Source organism: Lagopus leucura, unplaced genomic scaffold (assembly GCF_019238085.1).
Source record: "Lagopus leucura isolate 7727_CA_CO unplaced genomic scaffold, USGS_WTPT01 Super-Scaffold_100002, whole genome shotgun sequence".
Taxonomy (NCBI): domain Eukaryota; kingdom Metazoa; phylum Chordata; class Aves; order Galliformes; family Phasianidae; genus Lagopus; species Lagopus leucura.
In genome coordinates, this window is record NW_024962263.1 from 50,314,900 (window position 1) to 50,335,586 (window position 20,687).

Here is a 20,687-nt window from a genome sequence, read left to right on the forward strand (position 1 = left end):
ACAAAATTAAGTCATGGTATCAAGCTACTTTAAAGTGAAAGATTAATTTGGGTCTGAAGGGACCCTTAAAGATCATCTAGTCCAACTCCCCTGCAATGAACAGGGACATCTACAGCTAGATCAGATTGCTCAGAGCCTGGTCTGGGTTGATCTTGAATGTTTCCAAGTCTGGGACATCCACCACCCCTCCAGGCAACCTGTTCCAGTGCTTCTTTAAAAGTAATGTGTAGCAACACACTTAGTACTGCCACCAAAATGAAATTGTTCTGTGGTCAAAGGTTTCAAATGGGAAAGAAAAATGTGTGTATGCAATGTCAGTTCAATAGTTTTTTATCTTAATTCTTGCCGAAGTTGCATTGCTGCTTCTGCAGTGCACTAATTACTTCTTGTTGCATCGCACAAATCACTGAGAAATTTCTGCAATTTGCTACCCAGGAATGGCCAAAAGTTCATTGACGCACAGTGGAGCACAGGAATAGTTCTGTTGCGTCATAAGATTAATTATCTACATTTCAATTAAGGATTATGTTTTGAAGTTAAGAGCCAATATATTACTCCCTCGGTTTTTAATGACTTGTATACATTTTAATGCAGAAAATATTAACATTATTGATAAGTTTAATCTGCAGGAAATGTTGGGCTGTTAAGCTGTGTCAGATATATGCGTAGTCTGATGTTTGTTTACAGGGAGGGGTGCAGAACTGTCTCATCTCATGACCTACACCAGCACTGAGAGGACAGAAGAAGCCAAATATTCTCATTGCAGCATGGGTTATTAACTTCTTAATTGCAGTTGTGTGTAGTTAAAGGTAATTCAAGCAATAAACTTTTTTTTTTGTCTTGTTTATTGTGGGAGTTGAATTTGCTAATGTGACCATTTGCCAGCTGGAAGCAATGTACTTTAGGAGTTGACCTCAAGATATTCCATGAAAGGAGGCCAAATCCTATTAAACAGGGCATCTATGCTTCTCTTAGCTTAAGGTGCAAGGCTTTGCTGGGGCTCACAGATAAAGACTGTTGTAACTGTCAGTAATTCTGTTCTTAGAACTCCAGTTGCATCAAAGCAGTAAGCAGCATCTAAATAAAATGGTTGGGAAAAAAGCACAACTTTGGGAATGTGCCACTTTAGTTTGGCAGGAGATATTTAAAATTGAAAACTGAAAGAAAACAGTGACTTTGCAGACCTTCAAAGAACAGTATGGTTAAAATAAGAGTTTGGGGGAAGCTTTACTTTATCCTGGTAATTTCGACACTTGCATTGGTAGCGCAGCAAAGGTAATGTAAGTTTGTGGTCACTGGCATGCAGAAATAATAATACGTTACATAAATCACAGATGGCTGAGCTAGCATGTTCATAAAGGGCAATTTACTTCATAAAGGATTAGCGTATTCTAGTTTTAGTTGCTCTAAAATTAATTTAGCAGTTAAGCAGTAGCACTTAAAAGTTCAGTCCTATCCTAGGGAGCCCTTAGTAGGGTTAATCCTTAAGTACAAGTCATTTGCTGGTAATATTTTTGAGCACCAGAATAATTTCATAGCGTCTCCTTGGCTGTTAAGGGATTAACTCATGAAAATGAGGGAAGAGGTTGACTTTCTTTGGTGTCCAATACCAAAAGCAAGTGTCACGGCTGAAATGCTAGTAGTGAAAACCTTTATGACATTAACAGTGATCAGTGAGGAGTTTGTATGAGCTAGAGATAGGGATCTTTATATGGGCCTATTTCAACAAACACAGAGATGTCAAAACTCAGATTTTTTTTTTAGCTGTTATTATTTTCAGTCTCACTTTTATCTGTGGTAGAGAGAGATGAGGAGGAGGCTGAGCACAGAACCCAGAGAAAGGCAGGCTGGTGAGCGGGTTTGGTGGTCTGCAGCACAGTGTAGGCCAGGAACCTAAGTGTGGGTTGTGCCATGGCTGTGCACTGCTTGGTCCCAGCCACCTGCCCATGTGTGCCCTGCAGAGCTCAGTGCTTGTCCTGTGGCCCTGAGCAGTGGTGGTAGCGGGAGCCTTGGACAGCCATGCTGGAGCACTGTCTTATGTTACAGAAATACAGAGCCATGTTTTAGAGGATGATACATGGGTGCAAGCAGCCTGCGTGGTTATGTGTTGCTTCATCTGTTGTCACATGCTTGTTTACAACTGCAGGGTGAAGGTGGCTTAAAATAAATGTCTCTTCACCGGCTCGGTGTCATCACCTTTATTCCTTTTCTAGTGCTGGCCGCCTGCCTGGCCCTGTCCCGTGGGCCCTGCACTGGCACCCATCCTTGTCATCCAGGGATGAGTGTGTGGGTGGCACCTGTGATTCTGCTCCTCCTTCCCCAGGTGCAGTGCCGTATACCTCCACACTGCCTGCTTGGGAGGTATTGTTCCCTGTGATAACGTGCATGTATCAAGGTTAGAAGAGACAATGCACAAAAACAGTGTGCATCTGCTTTTGTTACTCTTACAAGAGAGAAAAGCTGATGCGTGGCAAGGTCCCCATGCTCTGCAGTGTGTTACAAAGAGACATGCTGCAGTCTCTCTCCTCAGCTGCTGCAGCGCCCTTCCAGTGAGGCATCCCCCTGTGAGCAGCAGTGCTGTGTGTGCTGTTGGCAAGCTGTGGCTGCCTGTGATCAGTGAGCTGCTGCCTTCCCTGCTTAACCTCCTGTCCCATCTCTCTCAGACCTATGCTGTGTCACAGCCACGAGCTGGGGCTGCCACCCCCCTGCGTGGTGTTATGAAATCTCTTCTGCCATCATGCAAGCGTCGGCATCTTGCTCCAATGTGTGGACGTTGCGGGGATGGAGGGGGCGGCCAGACCGCAGATAGGTCAGCGCTAAATTAATTTGGTGACTTCATCTTACTGACTAGCTGGATGCCAGCCCTGCTGGAGCTCATAGGCTGCATGCTGCTTTTTGGACGTAAAAGGTGGAATGGCCAAAGCAGCAGCAGTACGGAAACTGTGCTGCTGTACTGCAGATCCCACCTTGGGTGCCAGCAGTCTGAGTGCACACATGCCCTTGCCAGAGCACTTATTTTCCCTTAGCTAAGGTTTGTGATGATTTCTGCCCCTTTCCAGGGGCAGGAGTTCCTTGTCGTGACTGCTGGGCTGTCCTGTCACTGTGTCCAGCAGCTTGAGTGCTGTGCAGGTGGGCAGTGGGTTAAGGGGTCAGTCCTACTCCACACTCCGTGTCACAGCAAGTCTGCATTTGCTCGAACACTTGGGATGTGCCGTGTGAATCTGTAACTGTTGATCCAGCATCCCGTGGGAGCAATAAGACAGAAGGTTCATCTGTTCATCTCGAGGCACCTGCAAATCCTTTCTCCACCGTAGTGCTCAGCAATGCTGTTACCTATATGTCATCTTGGAAATCCTGTACTATATTCCTAGTAATCTGCTGTTTTCCCTAAGAGATTAAAATGAATAGAAGAAGAATTTAAGCTCCCATGTTTGTTGTGGCAAATTGAGACTTTGTTTCAAGGAGAATTAAATGTTGGTTTATTCATCAGATTTTTCCAAGGTTTTCTAGTTGCAAAATGATCGTCCATCTTCTTTCCTATCCCAGTTCCTGATTGGCTTGGGTTTGTTATGTAACAGAAGTCTGAGAATTATTTTTCTCTGAATCAACTTCTTTTCTCCACCATTCCAGTGTTTATTGCAAAAGACAAAGTAGCTGCCATCCTATTGTGAAAACTGTGCAGGTTGAATATCTTCCTTCAGGGCATCAGTGGAGCAATTCCAGCCTCAAATCTCAGAGTTGAAAGCCTTGCGGGGGAGGACAATAACTGGAAGAAAAGGTAGTTAATATTTTAGCATTGCTGCCTTCCCATGCTTACGTTGCTCATTCAGCCCACTTCAAAGCTTTTGGTGGTTCTTCATTAGTAAAAAAACCTTCTTAATTTGTAGTAGCATTGTTTCACACTGAGGTTCATGCAGCCTCTCCCCAGGATAACAAGCAGCTGTCTGCACAGAGTTGAGCGGGTGGGGCATTCTCCATTGGGCTTTTGTTGTATTGAGAGAAGGCAACCTCTGCTGATGTTTTCCTGCCTTTTGTCAAGAGCATTTTTTTAGTTAGGATTCATTTATGAATAGAAATTGAAAGGGATTCTGTCAGGATATGCATGCGCTTTCAGCCAAAATTAAAATAGCTTGTAATTAAGTGCTAATATTGTTAGTATCAAAGTGGAGACGTGACATTATGCATTTCATCGCCATACAGCTTCAGTGGCAGTGGGAGGAATGAAGGGAATGAGAAGGTAATCTGAAAAAACGGTTGCTTTTGCACTGCAAATACAACCACCAGATATAAATAAATAGATAAATCAGTTGTGCCTGCAGATGTGGCTTCTCCTCTTCAGGTGCCCTAAAATATTCTAAGCACTAAGGTATTTTCTTAGAGCTTGGAACTGTTCTATTTTGTTTCTGTGGACTGCCCTGATTTCATAATCATTTAGTGGATAAACTTAAAACTGTTTTGCTGAAAGTAAGCAGTTGACAATGTAATACATTGCGAGCTCCTGGACTGTCTCAGAGGTTTGGGCTCAAATTGTGCATGTTGTTTGAATACTGTTGGTTGTGTTTTTCCGATTTGAGAAAACTGAATGTCTGCAAAAGTACTAGAGTTTTTCTGTTTTTCTGCCTCCCAGATAAAATGGGCTTTTTTTTTTTTTTTTTAATTACTTTTTCTTTGGTCTTATGTACCACAAAACAGAGTTACCGCTGGTCTTTAGAAGAGTGTTTTAGATTTGGGACTAAACCAGGCCTTGAGACCCATCATAAAAATCTATGTAGGTCAGAAGATCCAAGCACTGGCAGGCAGCCTCTAATTGAAAAGAACAAAACTTTAAAGATAAAATGTGCTAATCCAGTGAAAGCAATCTGTACTCTAACCACACTTGCATTTAAACAGGGAACTTCGGTGAGAACAATACAAAATGTGCTTTTTTTTCTGGTAGTGTAGCAAGATTCAAACCATTGAAACATACATGGTTTGCTTCATTCTTTCTAGACTCTGTATCATGCTTTGCAAATCATTGTAGGTCTCCTAGTCAGATCCACGTTGTGAAGCTAAAATGACATTCAGAAGTGAATGAATACGTGGATAGTAAAAGGCTTCTAACATAGGTCTATTTAGTAATGTGGGAATAAGGGCACAAGAAAGTTTTGCTTTCTGAAAGGTGTAGATTTTCCCCCTATATTACAACCAGAGGATTGTTTTCTCAGTGTTCTGTGGCAATAGTTCATTGTGATCAATCTTTAACTGCATTTCTGACTAGACAGTTCTTAAAATGCTTGCTACAAGTAGCACTTTAGTCAGAGCTCTGTGATTTGAGGTAGCTGTTCACAGCCATTGGCTTTGCTACAGGAGCACAGCATCAGTCAAAAGGGAGAGTAAGGGCAGTGTTTGTAAAATCGTGCTGTGCCTTTTGCTATTTTTCCATCCTCCGGACCCTTACAGTAGAGACAGCCTTGTGTGAAACTGCCCTCTGATGATTATGGTTATGACTGTCTGCAATGAATACTAAAGAGGTGAGCAAATCAGCTGCCATTGCAGGTTTATATAGAAGGACATATTTTCTTTCCGCAAGGATGCGGATGCTGGGGCTCCCGGGTTTCTTCTTCCAGGAATCCTTATTTTGCAGTCGCTTTCACCTGCAATGCTTTTCTAGCAGAAGCTTGGGCTGCCTCAGTGAACTGCATCCTCACTTTCTGTCGCCTCTTCCGCTTCAGCTGTTTTTGTTGCAAGAGCTTTTGTTCTGTTCAGAGTATCTATCCATCCTGGTGCTCTCCGGTGCCAGCTTCCAGAAGGCTCCTCTTTGTGCTGTTGCACAGGCTTGCTATTGTCTTGGAAAGTCCCTCATCATACCTTGCTGAACTGTGCAGAACAGGAAAGCCTGTGGGCTGGAGGGTGATTGCACATGTGCTCTATATTGACATTGCTGTGGTCCTTCTAGTTGTGTCATTGTTACAGGTTTGGCACAAGACAGTTTCTGCTGTCAGGAGCTGCTAGCATGGCAAATAAAGTGGATGTGCCTCTTGCAAAGCTGTCCTTAAGAGCTGCAGTTACCTGTAGCTGAGTGTTAAGTGCTGCCTGTGATGCCTTAAAAAGTAATGCTGCTTTTGGGGCAGTGTTTAATATTGGGCAAGCTGAGCCAGTATGCTTCTGATTTGGAGAACTACCTGAGAGTATACGTGATTTTCAGCTCTCGACATATCCTGTGAGCTAAACACTATAGCACCTAGACATGCATGTGTAAAAGCATTTTTATGATGTGGACTGGAGAATGTGAAGATACTCGCAGCTTATCTGTATTTATTGTGGCTTTGAATTTTGGTTTCTAATAAGTAAAATATGGTGGAGTCCTTTGTGGCTGGGCAGTACTGTGATAGCTGGAAGCTTTGAACCTTTAGTGCATGCTGAAAGCTGGAGATGCAGTCAGCTGGCCTGGACCTGGTATTAGCTGCTGTAGGAACACTGGGCATCTGCACGGGTGGTGGGAACTGACAGATCCCAGGAAGGTAGGTGCTGATTTTCAGGCCTCTGTAAGCCTCATCACAGGCTTATGCTTGAGAGCCTTCAGTCTAAACAAGGGAAAACCTAACAGTTGAAAACATAAATAATGTATTCAGAAGAGGCAGCGCTTCAGGCCATACAAAGAAGCTGTTCGCTTCTCAGCCATTCGCAGGGCCCATGGGGCTCCACCTGCTCAGCTATCCACGTGTGTCACGTTGCAGATGTTAGCATGCGGAATCCAGAGCAGGCTTCTCAGAGCAGCTCCGCACGCAGGGCGCTGAGTCACCCACAAGATCCTGCCTCCAGCCGCATGTTTCAAGCACGGGGATTTTCATCTATTGCTTTGTATGGTGACTCCTCTGCCTGGGTTTTCTTCTTTTTTCTTTCGTAAGGTCTGTCTGCGTGACAGAGTATGTGTGTATCTGAGTACCAAAACAGAATATATGTTCTGTAAAGGAAACTTTTCCTAGCTGTGTTTATCCAAACTGTGTCGTGTCCATGGGAGGGTGGGGGACAAGCCAGCCAGGGACCTGTGACCTCTTCCTAAAGAACGGGCCGTGGAAGACTCAGACATGCTAGCAGGCTGACATGAGTAAATGTCAGTAAATGAGTAGAAGTTACCAACTTTTTAAACAGAAATTCTTATTCACTTTCCTTAAGATCACTTACAATTTTATTGATGCTCCCTCATTTATACCTGTGTACACAAATGTAAAGCTGTTGTCTCTTAATGTAACCAAAGCTTTTGTTTGATGTGTGGATCATCGTAATTCCTTTCATTTGCAAACATACCATGAGTAATATTACACATATCTTTCAGGATATTGCTTTAAAACTCATGGCTGTTAATTTACTCGTTGTCCATCCTGTGCAGCAAGCAGCTTGTTTGCTCTGCTGTCAGTTGCAGCAAAATACGTATTTCTTTTTGATGTTGCTTTTGGAACAGTATGATGAGGGAATTCCTGCTTCCTTCCTGTGTGTGGATTTCTGGATCTCTTTAACAGAGCAGCCTCAGTGGTTTCACTGCCAGTAGCTAGTGGTTGTTCTGACTTCTGCCCAGCCTAAAGAGGCCATTAAAAGTTGGATGATTAAAAGTTGATGGCAATTAAAATTAGTATAGATTTATTTCAAATGTTACTGTCCAATTATCTTTGACTTCTTTAGAGTGAGTGCACTGTTCTTTATTGAACTGCTGGTTTCATACCAAATTCACTATTTGGAATTTTAAGTGAATTGAGTTCACTATTAAATTATTACTTGAACTGATTTTATAAACAATATTTAACACATCACTTTAATAGTGACAGAGTTAGTATCTTTCTGTTCCTTTCTCATCTATATGAAACAAAGTAAAAAATGTGCTTAAAATGATGTTTTAAATTTGAGAGGACATTGGTAACAAAAGTACCATTTGCATATCCAGTCCCTCTTTGATCCCAGAGTTGGAGCTGAGCTTCCATGATGAACCACCATGGTCTGAAAAATAAAAGGGCATGCCTTATTTCTAAAACATTATTCCTAGCTCTTAACTCAGTCCAAGCACTTACTGCATGCCAAGAGAACAACCTTTGCTAGCTGTTACTGCACATTCAGTTGTGCTGTCCAGGAGCCCACAGGAAGGCTGTGGGAAATCTGGTTTCTTCCAAGCTTTGGATGTGTACAGAAATGGGCAGAGGGGCAGCCTGGTTCTGAGGGAACTGCTGGCACTGCAGGCATAGCCCTGACTATCAGAGCATGGATTTTGGGAGCCTGCTTTCTCTTACTGGCTTTCATGCCCTTTTTTTTTTTTTTTTTTTTTTTTTTTTAAATCTTCTCTTCTTTAAGACAAATAGTAAGGGACTGGCTTCTCGATGTCAGTAGGTATGGACAATTTAAATGACCTCATAAAATTTTGTTCATAGGAAGTTGCATACATTAGGAACTTTGTCATCTTGTACTTTAATGCTGTATGTAGTTATAGACTTAAATATTACTGAGGGTAAATTTACTCTGGTGGGGCCTGCTTGTTTGTTTGATAAATTTTTTATCTAGGTTGCTCCAACATACCTAGAAATGGGTGGAGTTTACTGGCAGTCTTGGTTTTCTCTGCAGAATTGTATATCAGGCTTCCAACGGGTATATCTTTGCAAAATCTCAGTGGAAATAGTCCACGTGCTCTTCAAATCCCAGAGAGGAAGTCCTGCTGTCTTTCACTGAGGAAGAAGGTTGAGGTCTACAGTGGAGGTAGTTCGGCTGGCCCTACATCTGACCTGTGCAGTGGGAGCTACAGGGTGTCACTATGGACAGAAGTGTGGAGTCCTCACCAAACCATTCGTTTTCAATAATAATATTGCAAGCTTTTTTGGTATTTGATCATTTCTGAGATGTGTCTTTCTTGGCTTGTTACTAGCGAACTTCCTGGATTAGCTTTGAGAACAATATTTGCTCTTTTCTTGAACAATCTTGCCTCAGATCTTTGAAACGGTTGACGAGATGAACATGAATATGCTCACCTTTTATCTCAGCAGTGTCTTGCAACAGAAGGATATGGCTAGTGTAGAATCAAAGGGTATAAAATTCAGTAATATGCATTTCAAGTCAGTGCACTTGGGGACAGATGCTACTATGAAGTAGAACTACTTACAGAGAAGGACCTTAATTAACTTATTAATTCAAAGTGAAAATTATAAAATTATATATATAATTTTAAATTATATGGCTACGCAGGTAGCAAATACTCAGCACAAAGTGCCATTTTTTCAAGGTCTTGCTGAAAGGTTTTCTGAATGCTGTGGAAATCTGCTCAGCTATGCTGCAGAGGTCCTGCTGCAATGACCAGCAAATGAAGATGTGAATTTGCAGAAGACTTGGAGAATTGATTTGTTTATTCTAGCCTACCTGGGCACTGGGACAGGCTCCGATTGCTTTCTGCAACACATTAGGAAATCAGCTCAGGAAGAAAAGCCATTAGAGCTGGAGGATAATGTTGGCAGAAGAACAAATGAGTTTAAGCTGACAGGAAATGTTTCTAATGATTTAGAGACATCAGGCTACAAAACAGCTTCCCAACCAGACAATTGGGGTTGCAAAGCTGAGTTATTTTCAGAGTAGAGGTTGCTACTTTTGTTTATAAAACATTCATTGTATCATGTTCACTGTGACTGCTAGGTACCAAGTAAGTCATCTAAAAAGCCCTATCCCAAGAAGAAACCAGTATTTGAGCAAGCAGAACAGCTACATCTTCTAGAAGTTATCTAAAAATTAAATACAGATCTGGGAAATTGGATCATCACGCAATAAAATAGTGAAAACAAAGGCAGAGATGTCAAATCACTAGAAATGGGTGGAGTTTACTGGCAGTCTTGGTTTTCTCTGCAGAATTGTATATCAGGCTTCCAACGGGTATATCTTTGCAAAATCTCAGTGGAAATAATCCATTTTTTGTCCAGCACTATATGGAGGAATCCCAGGTCTAATTCTGTCTCTGTATCTTTAGGCTATGTTTGACTCTTTTTGTTCTGACTTGGACAGCATTAAGGATAATACTGTAGGTTTGTGAGTTAAGTTCACACTGACATCAAGAGAAATGTGCTCATAGAGTACAAGAGGAGAAGGCTGTACGTCATTCAAAACATGAAAAGATACCTTTCTTGATAAAGGAGGGAAGATTCCAGAGTGATGCAACTTTCCCTTTTTTCTTTGAATACGAATTCTGAATTCAATACATCTAGAAAACAATGATCAAAATCTCAAAAATACTTTTCTGTCTTTTTTTTTTTTTTCTTGTAGCTGGGGAATGGCGGTCAACGTGTACTCTACCTCTATAACCCAAGAGACTATGAGCAGACATGACATCATCGCATGGGTTAATGATATATTAGCTTTAAACTACACAAAAGTTGAACAGCTCTGTTCAGGTAAGAAAATATTGCATGTTCTACAAATGTTTATTTAAAATCCACTTTAAAAGTCTGATTTGTTGAAAATAGATCACTTTCAGTTTTGACATAAAGCAGTTACTCCACGAAAAGAAACCATTGTATGTACAGAGGAAAAGTTCTTGTGTTCATCTTAATCATGCAAAGATAAGGTGCCTTGAGATAGCGTAACATAGGTGAACAGGAGGAATGTAGCAGGAGATGCATAGAAATAATAAAAAGGCTGACTGTGTAGAAGAATATAGCAGTAAGATTTTTTGTGTGTACTTTAAGGCTACAAGGGTGGTAACTTTACAAATGGAGAGTAGTACATAGCTAAAAAGTGACCAATAGTCTCCTGAAAACGCAAGGAACAGAATTCTGCAGCAGCTGTTCCTTCTGGGTAAGGGTCCTGAAACTCAACGGGTGTATGAACTCTACAGCAGAATATCATGTGTGTGAGCACGGAGGAAAATAAACATTTGAGGAAATTAACATTTAGGCTGCTGTAAGTTGCTTTAGAAGTTTGTCAAGGAAATCTGCCTGTTTCACTTTAAATGTGACTGAACTCTTATAGTAAATAATTTTTTTTTTTTTTTAGGGTTAATGAACCCTAAAAGACGAGTAATGGTTTGAATACTTTGGCCAGTCTGATTAATCAGAGTGGGAACTGCAAGTTACGTGTTAAAGAACAGGATCCGTATCCAGATGATGACTAGAAAGATACAGGGAAAGGCTGGTGTTTTACTGAGATTACAGATGCCCTGGGGAGTGATTCTTCCTGATTTCCTGCTGTGATTTTTAAATTTGAAGATGTTTGTGTTGGAGGAGATCTAGTTAGATTGCTACTTCCATACAAATGACATGCTGGGATTATCTTGCGTATGAAGACAATGCTCTAAATACGTAGAACTGAACCCACATTACCGCATTTCAGCTGCTTGGTGGTCCAGTTGAAATGGGGTCTTACACTGTCATGTGTGACTTTACCTAGTATTCTGGGTATGTTTTTTGTGCATAGATGTTCCCTGAAATGTACAGAAAATTGAGTCTGACAAACTCGTAACATATTCTTTAATTGCTTCTTTCTTACAAATCTCACCTGCGTAATGTATCTTGCATGCTTGAGGAATTGCACAATGACTATGAAACAAGGTTGAAGAGGAGCAGTTTAAAGTGCCTGCAAGAAACTGATAGCAACTGAGTAACTAAAGATAGAGAATGTGGGAAATGATCTTTCTGACAATTATTAAGCTTGGAACTGAAGTACTGTATTTAGCTGTTGTTATATTTACAGGTCCAGAAGTTAGTATTTTCTTTTGGTGAATTATGCATGGAGGAAATATACACGTGGGGATGTGCAGGCATGCGTGTGTTTATATAGGGATGTATGTGTGTGTATATATATGCACACTTACAAGGAGATGGAAGGATGTGTGAAAAGGAGTGTTTTCATCATAAAATACATGTTTGACATTGTTTGAAACAGGAACTATACTAGCCATGTTATTGACTTGTTCCTGCATGGCTATTTATGTGCTCTTAAATTGTTGAAAGGAAGCTTTTGAAGTGAATTCTCCACCAAGCTAAATGTGTGTGGGCTTTAAATAAATAAATAAATTAATAACACTTACCCAAAATAGGGAGGAGGTGATCTAAAAGAATTTTGATTACTGAGAATACAAGAGGAAAATATTTAAATAGAGTCAAATTGAGAGATTTTAGCTGGATGGGACAAGCAGGGGAAAAGCACGGAAACAGTCACAAAAGAACCATCCCATTTCATTATGCAGCTTCTTATACAATTGTTTCTGTGACCTCTAGTGAGGATATTAGGACATACCACAAGGGAAAGACTGAAAAAAGGTTGTTTCATTTAGAGCTCTTACTCCATCCTGTGGAAAATTAATTTTTTTTCTTCCTTTAGAACTTCCCGTATTAATTGCTATTGTTACTTGCTTTTATGTCCATATCTTAGTGGGTCAAACCTGTAAACTTGAATTTCTCCATTTGATTTGATAGTCCAGCTTGATTCTTATTTATTTTATGTTCATTACAGTGCCAAAATGGGATTCAATATTTCATTATCTCAAGAAGCATTCTTCCTTGCTGGCGCAATCCTTTCTGTTCCGCAAAACTTTAGTCTCTGCATTTCTGAATTCTGCTAAAATCTGCTGGATCATGGCAGGCACTGGCACACAGAAGTCTTACTGACAAGTTCCTTTCCATCTGAGACTGCACAGTTCACCTCTCATGTGCTGTTGCAGGGTGTCTTTGCAGGCAGTGAAGGGAATCGGAGGAGAAATTTTGGGGATCTTTATCTAGTATAGTTTACTATGTAAACTACAAATAGTTTATTTCATGCACAGAGAGGTGCCATCCTGCAGATTACACTAAGTGAAACGGTAGCAAAAAACCACCAGCCAGCTTGTGGGCAGACACCACAGGCACAGCATGGCCTCAGACTGGGAGCAGCTGTGGCCCTTCCTTCTGGTATTCCTCTGGCTGATGCTTCTTAAAGTGTTGGCAGCCTTCTTGGCAGCCTAGTATGAGCTTCCATAAAATATGAGCATTTCTCAAGGACTTGAAAGGGAAGGAATATGTGGGAACCTCTGTAACACTGTGAAGCATGTCATGGCACTAACAGTGGACTTCAGAGCCACTGCCACTGAAATTTTATTACCCCTCGTAAAATTGCGTGGGCCTTTTCTTCTTTTTAAGAAAAAAGGCATTAAGATTTGTCGTGCTGTTTTACAAGCATTCAGGTTTATTCATTTTTGTTAACAAGGAGTAATCAAAAGTTCAGAAAAAGCTAAATGCAAAAGCAGGGCAGGGGGGTTAAGGATGCTAGGTCTGGACATCAATCTCAGAGGCTTTGCTTTTAGGAGACATGAGCCACCTAGATGTGCCTTACAGCCATCTTTAGCATCTCACTGTGAGACTCTGTGTGCCTACGCTTTGCAGCCAGCCTGGAAGTAATTGTGGACAATCTGAGCTAAAACAATAAGGAGTAATATGACATTCTGCCTTTCCTAGAGGGCTTTATTCTGATCTGAAGAGTATACCTAAAACTTAACACTACTGATTGCAGTAAGGAAAAGACAGTTGGTCCTTTCTTTTTTTTTCTTCTTTTTTCTTTCCACTTATTGCTGCGTGAAAAAGTAGCTCTAGTAATATGCGTGCTATGGAAGTAGCAGCTTGTTCCCCTATTGCCAGTTACAGGAACAGAGCTAAGATGAGAAGCAGCCAAGGAAAAGGCTGGATTAGTCATAAAGTATTTGTATTCTTCATGAGTCCTACATGTGTTTTTGTCCTTGCTAAGTAGGCCGAGCAATGTGTAGCATCCCCTGAGCTTTCTGAATGCCTGCAGTAGCTGTGATGTGCCAAAAAGGCCAGGTTATGGATGGATGCAGCCTCCAAGAGTCTAAATTTAGTGTGTACCTCCTCTGGTAATTTAGTTTTGGCAACACAAGAGGGAAAATCTCCCCAAGCATTTCAAACCAGAAATATTCCCTGTGCTTTAGGTGTGTGTCATTTAGTCAGTTTTGATCTCCATGTTTGACTTTCCTTAAGATTTTTAGCCAGAATATCAAGTTTATGATCAATGCTTATAATGTAAGGCATAGTGTGCATTGCCTTTAGCTGGGCATTAAACTTGGGAGCATTTAATTTGATACAGATGAGTGAAGAATAATAGAAGAAAAACTGAAAGGATTTCATGTATTAGAGCCTTATGTGCAACACCCATACGCACGGAGAATAAGAGCTTTAAATGAATTATGACACTGGTTGTTTCATGGGATTCGTGCTATTTTTGTAATACATACACAGTGGCTTCTTAAAAACAATTCTGACTAAATAGCTTATAAGTGAATTTTCTTTACTAAGGCTATTTTTCATCTATGGGGAATACCAAGTGAACTTGTAACATGCTTTTTCAGGATTGTTTGGCTGCTACAAGAGTGTATATTCAAAATAAGAGTCAGGCAAAGAAGACTATAGAGGGCTTGCATATAAAAAACACCAAGTACACAAGCTATATAAATTATTAGTAGCCAGAAATTGTAAATGTATACAGAAAAGCAAATGCAACCTGAAGTGTAATTTCTGTCCTAACTGTACTTATGTGAGCTTTTGAGGTGCAGAAAATGCAGAATTTTATTATTTTTTTTTAACTTCCTACGTTTGAAAATTCCCGGTAGACTTATAAAGTTGTAAATTTGGACTCCAGCTCAGAGATCTTTAAGGATTTTTATGCAAGGGAAAAGGATGAGATGTTTCCCTTTCTCCCTTAATTTTAGTAAGTGGCTATCTCATAAAAAGAGCATGCAGTTCAGCAGTTTGAAATGATAGACTGTGATGCTTTCTTTGCAGATAACCTGGTTACTGCAACTGGGTATTCTTTGCACAGCAACTGCTGTAGTTGGTACCATACCTCCATTGGCATGCTCCTTGTGAGAGTATGTGGTTGCTTTAGGGATGCTTTCTGGTTCTCCACCTCTCATCCTGAAGAACTGAAGGCCATGTGCTATACAGCTGTTGGTGTGTGAGGCTTTGTGCTGTTGTGATAGCTTGGGATTTGAGGGAGAACTTCATGACACTGATGATGGCCAGTGGCTTTCTGCATGAAGAGCTACTCTTCTTCTGAGGGACACTAGGTGGTGAGGAGTTCTGCATGTCAGTTGTGTCTGTGTACAAATTCTGTGACATGCATGCATAGGATTCACTTCATTTTCCATGCTTAGGTAATTGTATTTTTGCTCAGTGTCTGCATTAACTCATGAACTTTCTACACAGGTATTACTAAAATCTGCATTACAGCACCCAGCTGGAGCATTCAGCGTGGTTTCTGCACAACTGCTGTGCTAGTGCTAGCTGGGCTGAAGTGTATTTCAGTGTTGTTTTTTGTTTGTTTGTTTGTTTGTTTGTTTGTTAGCTTTTAATTCACAGCCCTGCAAAGCCTCAGTCTCTAGAGCAGCTTGGAAATGTTAAAACATGGCTTGATGCACTATGAAACCAAGCCATGTTTCAGGGAGTTGGCATGTTGTTCTGGGGTCCTGCAGCACAGAGGATGCTCAGTGTAAATGACTCTTTAACGTCTTCCAGATGGTGTTTAGGTTTAGAGGGATATAATGCATGTTGATGATCAGATTTAAGATCGATGACAAAACTTTCTGGGGAAGCTATGAGAGCAGTATCCTGAGACTTTTAGCCTATATATGTGTATATTATATATATGTATGTATGTATTTCATGTCATACACTAAAAATTCAGAAGGAATCAAATTTAAACAAGGCTTCTACTTTTTTGTGTGTTTACTCATAATGCTGTCACTTGCCATTGCTTGCTTCCTCTCCCTCCCTTATAAAGAGATGGCTAGATTTTCCTGTGGCTTTTTTTTTTTTTTTTTTTTTTTTCTTCAGTCAAGTTGGGTTACACACCTATTTTAAGTGGGAACAGTGTTTTCTGAAATTGTTTTGGCCTGCTTGTTTACAAATGAATGAGTTTCAAACTAAATTACTACTAAAAACTTAGTATGAGAAGCTGTGCTATTTACAATTTTTGAGAAGTTTGATGACTTATATATTTAACATTCTAACATATATATATATATACAGAGTCTAACACCAGGGAAGCCTCTCTCCAGAATCCATTATTTAAAAAGATCAGTGAATATTCTGAGTTGCCTCATGCGAATGCCCCACGTGTTAGGATTTTCCCAAGCACATTCAATTCAGAAGCATGCAGCTCTGCGTTAGTGCTTCTGGATGCTGCTTTCTGCAGTGTCCGTATGCAGGTCCTCACTCTGTTCTTGCTGCCCCAGCTGTGTTCCCAGAGCTCTTTGCAGGAGAGCAGGGCTGCACTCTCATCTGGATCACTTGTATTTATTTATTTAAGTGCCCCCCCCCCCCCAGGCTGTTAGTGGAAAAGGCAAAGCTCACGCCAGCATTGCATCACTGATGCACATCTGGCTTCCCTACCACGAAGCAGGCAGTAAACTGCAGTGGGCTCTGATGTTCTCCAGGAAATGGGCTGAAACCTCTTTAAATCAATGTGTTGTTTTTTTTTCAATGGAGCAGCAGAATTCATTGCTCTATGTCCTCAGTCATATGGGTGCTGCAAATAGGGTGCTTAAACACAGCTGTAGGTAACACAGCTTTGTGGTCACTGACTTTTTTTTTTTCTTTTTAATTTAAGAAAAGACAGTGGCAGAATAGAAGAACACATTTGAGATGTAAGTATCATGATATGGGCTCATGTTTTACATCAAAACCTGCTGTGTGCCTACCTTAATCTGCTTCTAAGGACACAGTTTTAAGCATCTGGAGGTAAAAAGCCAGAAGTGCTGCTGTACTGCAAACACTGATTGCTGGCCTTTGTATTTATTTCCCCATTTCTCATGAACACTGCGATGTCACACAAAGTTACTGCCTTTTTCTGTTGTTCTCTCAGCAACAGAAGTGCTGGGTGTGTGCACTTTCCCATCCGTGTTGGCAACGCCGCTCCAGTGAGCTGAAGCACTGATGACTAACACGCATGGGAATCATGCCGCATTTTCCAAGTGCGTTGATTAGCTTGTGGCAGCTCTGGAGTGAACAAATAGTTGGAAGGAATTTCTGTCTAATGTGACAGGATACATTTTTAGAGAATCTTAAAAAACAAATCCTTGAAGCAAATAACTGTAATTACAGAAAAAGGTGCAGTCGGCCTTTTTCCCAATAAGTTTTTGTTGGTGGTTTTTTTTTTCTTTTTTTTCTTTTTTTTTCCAAAAATGTGTGCCTGAAAATCAAACTGAGGCCTGGCTGAGGCTTGAATCACATGCTGTTTTTAGATCCAATTTTTTATTAAACATTTCCAGCAAAATTCTAGTTTGCAACTTAGCTTTTTCTGCCACAGTTCTGACAGCAGAACTGAACTAAAGCCTACCACCACACAGACAGGCCCTGCCTTTTCACAGCTCCTCTGTGTTCCCATGCTGTCTGCTGTGATTTTCCGTGACTTTGAGGGACCTCACCTCCACGTGATGCAGTGATGAAGGGACAAACAGAGAGGTACATTGGATAAGAAGGATTGATTCAGCTCCTCCTTGAGGAGATAAATAATAACTTGGGCATGGTTCTGAACACTGCCCCAGATGTGCTTCCCCCCCGCTGCCCTCAGCCTGGCCAGTAGCCCGCCCCCCAGCCCAGTGCCATGCACAGCACAGCCTGCTATGCACAACCACAGCCAGCGATGCTGCCCGGCTCTCCAATCTAGGCCACAGCCAGATTCCTCCCAGAGAGGAGGGAGTAGTAAACGAGTCACAAGGCTCCCTTCAGACAGCAGCAGCCTGCCGGTCAGATTCAACACTGCTGAGATTCTCCACTCTGTTATTTTCTTATAAATATTAAAATGGAGTCAGTGAAGATGGTTGTGCTCATGGTCAGTGTGCCAGCAGGATGCTGCAGCCCCCTGAGCTGCTGTCGTGTCCTGCGCTGTGAAGGCAAGCGTGGAGTTTCCACTCGCTAGTTGTGTTTGCAAGTTGGTTTTGGCTTCTGGCCTGTGAATATCTCTTGTAATTGGTGGCTGCATCAGAGTTCTAGATGGAAAAGTGAAAGGGGTTTTGCGCCTGGATTCAAAATTGCTTGTTGGCTAATAGAGAGTGGGGAGGGTTTAACATCAGCGTGTCTCCCACGTTCAGTAATCCCTCTTCCCCAGTGCTACCAGCTGTGGTTTTTATCCATCTTTTGAAGAGATTTCACATTATTTCTGTATCTCTGTGTGTGTGTGTTTGCAGATTTTTAAATATGTACAAGTTTTTTGGTCATAGAGACAGATGTACTCTGAGAGCAATTCTAGACAGGTAATAATTTGTTAGTCTTGGTGTGGGAGAGATTGGGCTGTATTGTTATTGTTGTTCTTTTCATTTTTTGTGGGAAAAGGCTGCTGCTTTTCATCAGAAAATGCAGAGAAGCTTTTAAATCTTAAATGAAATACAGTGACATAAAACCCATTTTGTCCATGTAAATTATGCAAGAAGTATCCATCAAAAACCATGCTGTCATCATCCCTACTGCTGTTTTCTTGATGTTGAGTTAAAAATACTCCTTTCCTGGCCAGCTACATTGAAACATCAATTGTATGGTAAATAGAATATTCCTAAAGTGCTGTCCAGTATGCAGGGAACTGCATGTCTGCGTGCTGGGGCCAAGAAGCAAAGGCACAACGATCTTGCATTACTTCTGTCAGGCTGCTTCTCCTGCTGCCTCTATGAAACCTCAACAGTTGACAGTGTTGAAAGCAGCATCCTGGTTCTGCCATGCAGGCATCCTAATGCACTGTGACAGCCACAGGCCTTAGGAGCAAAATTTTAAATAAGTAATGCCTATTTTGTATAAAATATATATGTAATCTTGATGTCCAAAATCTAGTAGTCCCAGTTAAATGTAGTGACACCTGTAACTTTCTTTTCTATTATATGGGAGTCAGAAATAGGTTTTTTTTGTACTTTGCAGAACTTAGTTCAGTCTGTATTTGCATGTTGCCTCTGCGCTTCAGAAAGAGGCATTTTAATAAGCTGTGTTTGCTGCTGTAATAAAATCCTCCTGTTGGGGAAGCAGTCTGGCAGCAGGCTTGGTTATTGTGTCAGAGACTGGGTTTGTACCGTCACATGGATGCATGCCAGTGTTCTCTGCCCTCAGGCACTGAACAGACCCAGGACCACCTCCTGGCTGATAAAATACAGAAACAACTACTTGCACGAGGACAAGGAAACACGAGGAAATGTCTTAACTAAAGTCTCTAGTCTAGTCAGACTCTATCTAAAGGCATGCAAGAGGAATTTGCATCACTAGCAGAAGGAGGAAATCTCATGCGAACATTTTAGGTTTCCAGTTTTCTAAAAGGATGTAGATGAAAGGTTGCACAGTGCATTTTCAAGGCCTCCAGGCAATTACTTAGATATCAGAGTAAACTTTATAATTGAGATATGGGTGGGATGAAAGGGCAGAGTTGGGAACAAATTCAATTTATAACATGAAATGATTGCATAATAATCCTTTTGCGTGAAATTAAATAGTAATAAGTACAGTTAAGCCTTGCAGTATCTGTATATCCATGCTTTTAATTGTAATGTCATTTTTCTGTTGCTGCATATGTGCCAGTTCTCCTGCTAAGGATAGGTTTTGAATTACTAATTCTGTTTGTATAGCTTCCTATAAGAAGATGCAAATGTGTCATCTCATGTTTGTAGCTTGCCAGAAGGCTTCTTTCCCTTTAGGGAATATCTTACTTTGATTCTTAATCATATCAAAACCACTGCAAACAGCTAAGTACAAGGTGTCCTTGGAAAATCAGGTTATTTTTTCTGACAGTTTTTCCTTCACAAAGCTAGTCAACATGAAGAGAATTTTTAAAAATTAAAGTTATTTTCAAGCTTGATCTTGTTAAGTCACTGACCAAATTTCATATCAGTATTTAGGTGTTTTTAGACTTGACTCCGAATCTCTGTTCCTCTTTTGGAGGAGTTACAAGCTCTGTCACCCTTTGTATATGGAGCTTGGATGGACACAGAGAATGAGAACTATCTGATGTGTAAAATTGGTCCTGCCAAAACACATGCATACCCACAGAGAAAAATATCGAGCTTCAGTTATTGTTGCCCCTCCTGCAAAACTAGACAAACCAGGTGTCTGATTTGTTAATTTGGTTTTTGCATGGGCAGGGTGATCAAGTAGTTTTCACAGATACTGTCCTGAACTGTTAGGTGAGATTTGGACACTTAAGTTTATCAAAACTGATTTGCACTAAGTGTTCAGGAGTCCTTTTTGTGGGAGTCAAATTTAACTTGTGACTATTTGGGTGCTGACTTACGGGGCCTGTGTGCTCAAGTGGAGGTGTTAAGCCTATGCCCTCTTGCTTCAGATATGGACCTTAGTGAGTCTTGAAGTATAAAGCATTTTGTTGACTAGCAAACTCTTTTCTGAAGGAGAACTTAATTGGTGATCCTCTGATTCCCTCAAACGTCTTCAGCTTTAATTTCAAAACACTTAATTGAGTCAGCAGTAGACATTTTGCAAATGACAGTGATGCGATAATATAGAGGGAAGATCTCTGAATATGAGAAAAGTTATCTCTATTGGCTATATTTAGTACACTGTTTAGAAATTTTTCCATATATTTGCCATTCTGTGCTGAATTAATTACACTTACGTACTAATTACACTCACTCTTGCTTACTAATATGTAAGTTCACATAGCTCTCAAAGTTGAACATGGAAATCTTGTTTTGAGTGAGCTGCCAAGCTAGGAGCTTG

The 20,687-nt window shown here is 40.8% G+C and overlaps 1 protein-coding gene across 4 annotated transcripts in view; it reads left to right on the forward strand.

Annotated features, from left to right (window-relative positions):
* MAPRE2 (microtubule associated protein RP/EB family member 2) overlaps positions 1-20,687 on the forward strand; it is an 88,686-nt gene that overhangs the window by 43,073 nt on the left and 24,926 nt on the right. For 3 of the 4 annotated variants that reach the window (XM_042869072.1, XM_042869070.1, XM_042869071.1), the window contains one exon: positions 10,264-10,391. The exons of the other annotated variant lie outside the window; for it this stretch is intronic. In XM_042869072.1, the coding sequence (XP_042725006.1) occupies positions 10,271-10,391 (121 nt within the window). In that variant the 5' untranslated portion in view covers positions 10,264-10,270. The remainder of the gene's footprint in view (positions 1-10,263; positions 10,392-20,687) is intronic. 4 annotated transcript variants of the gene reach the window in all.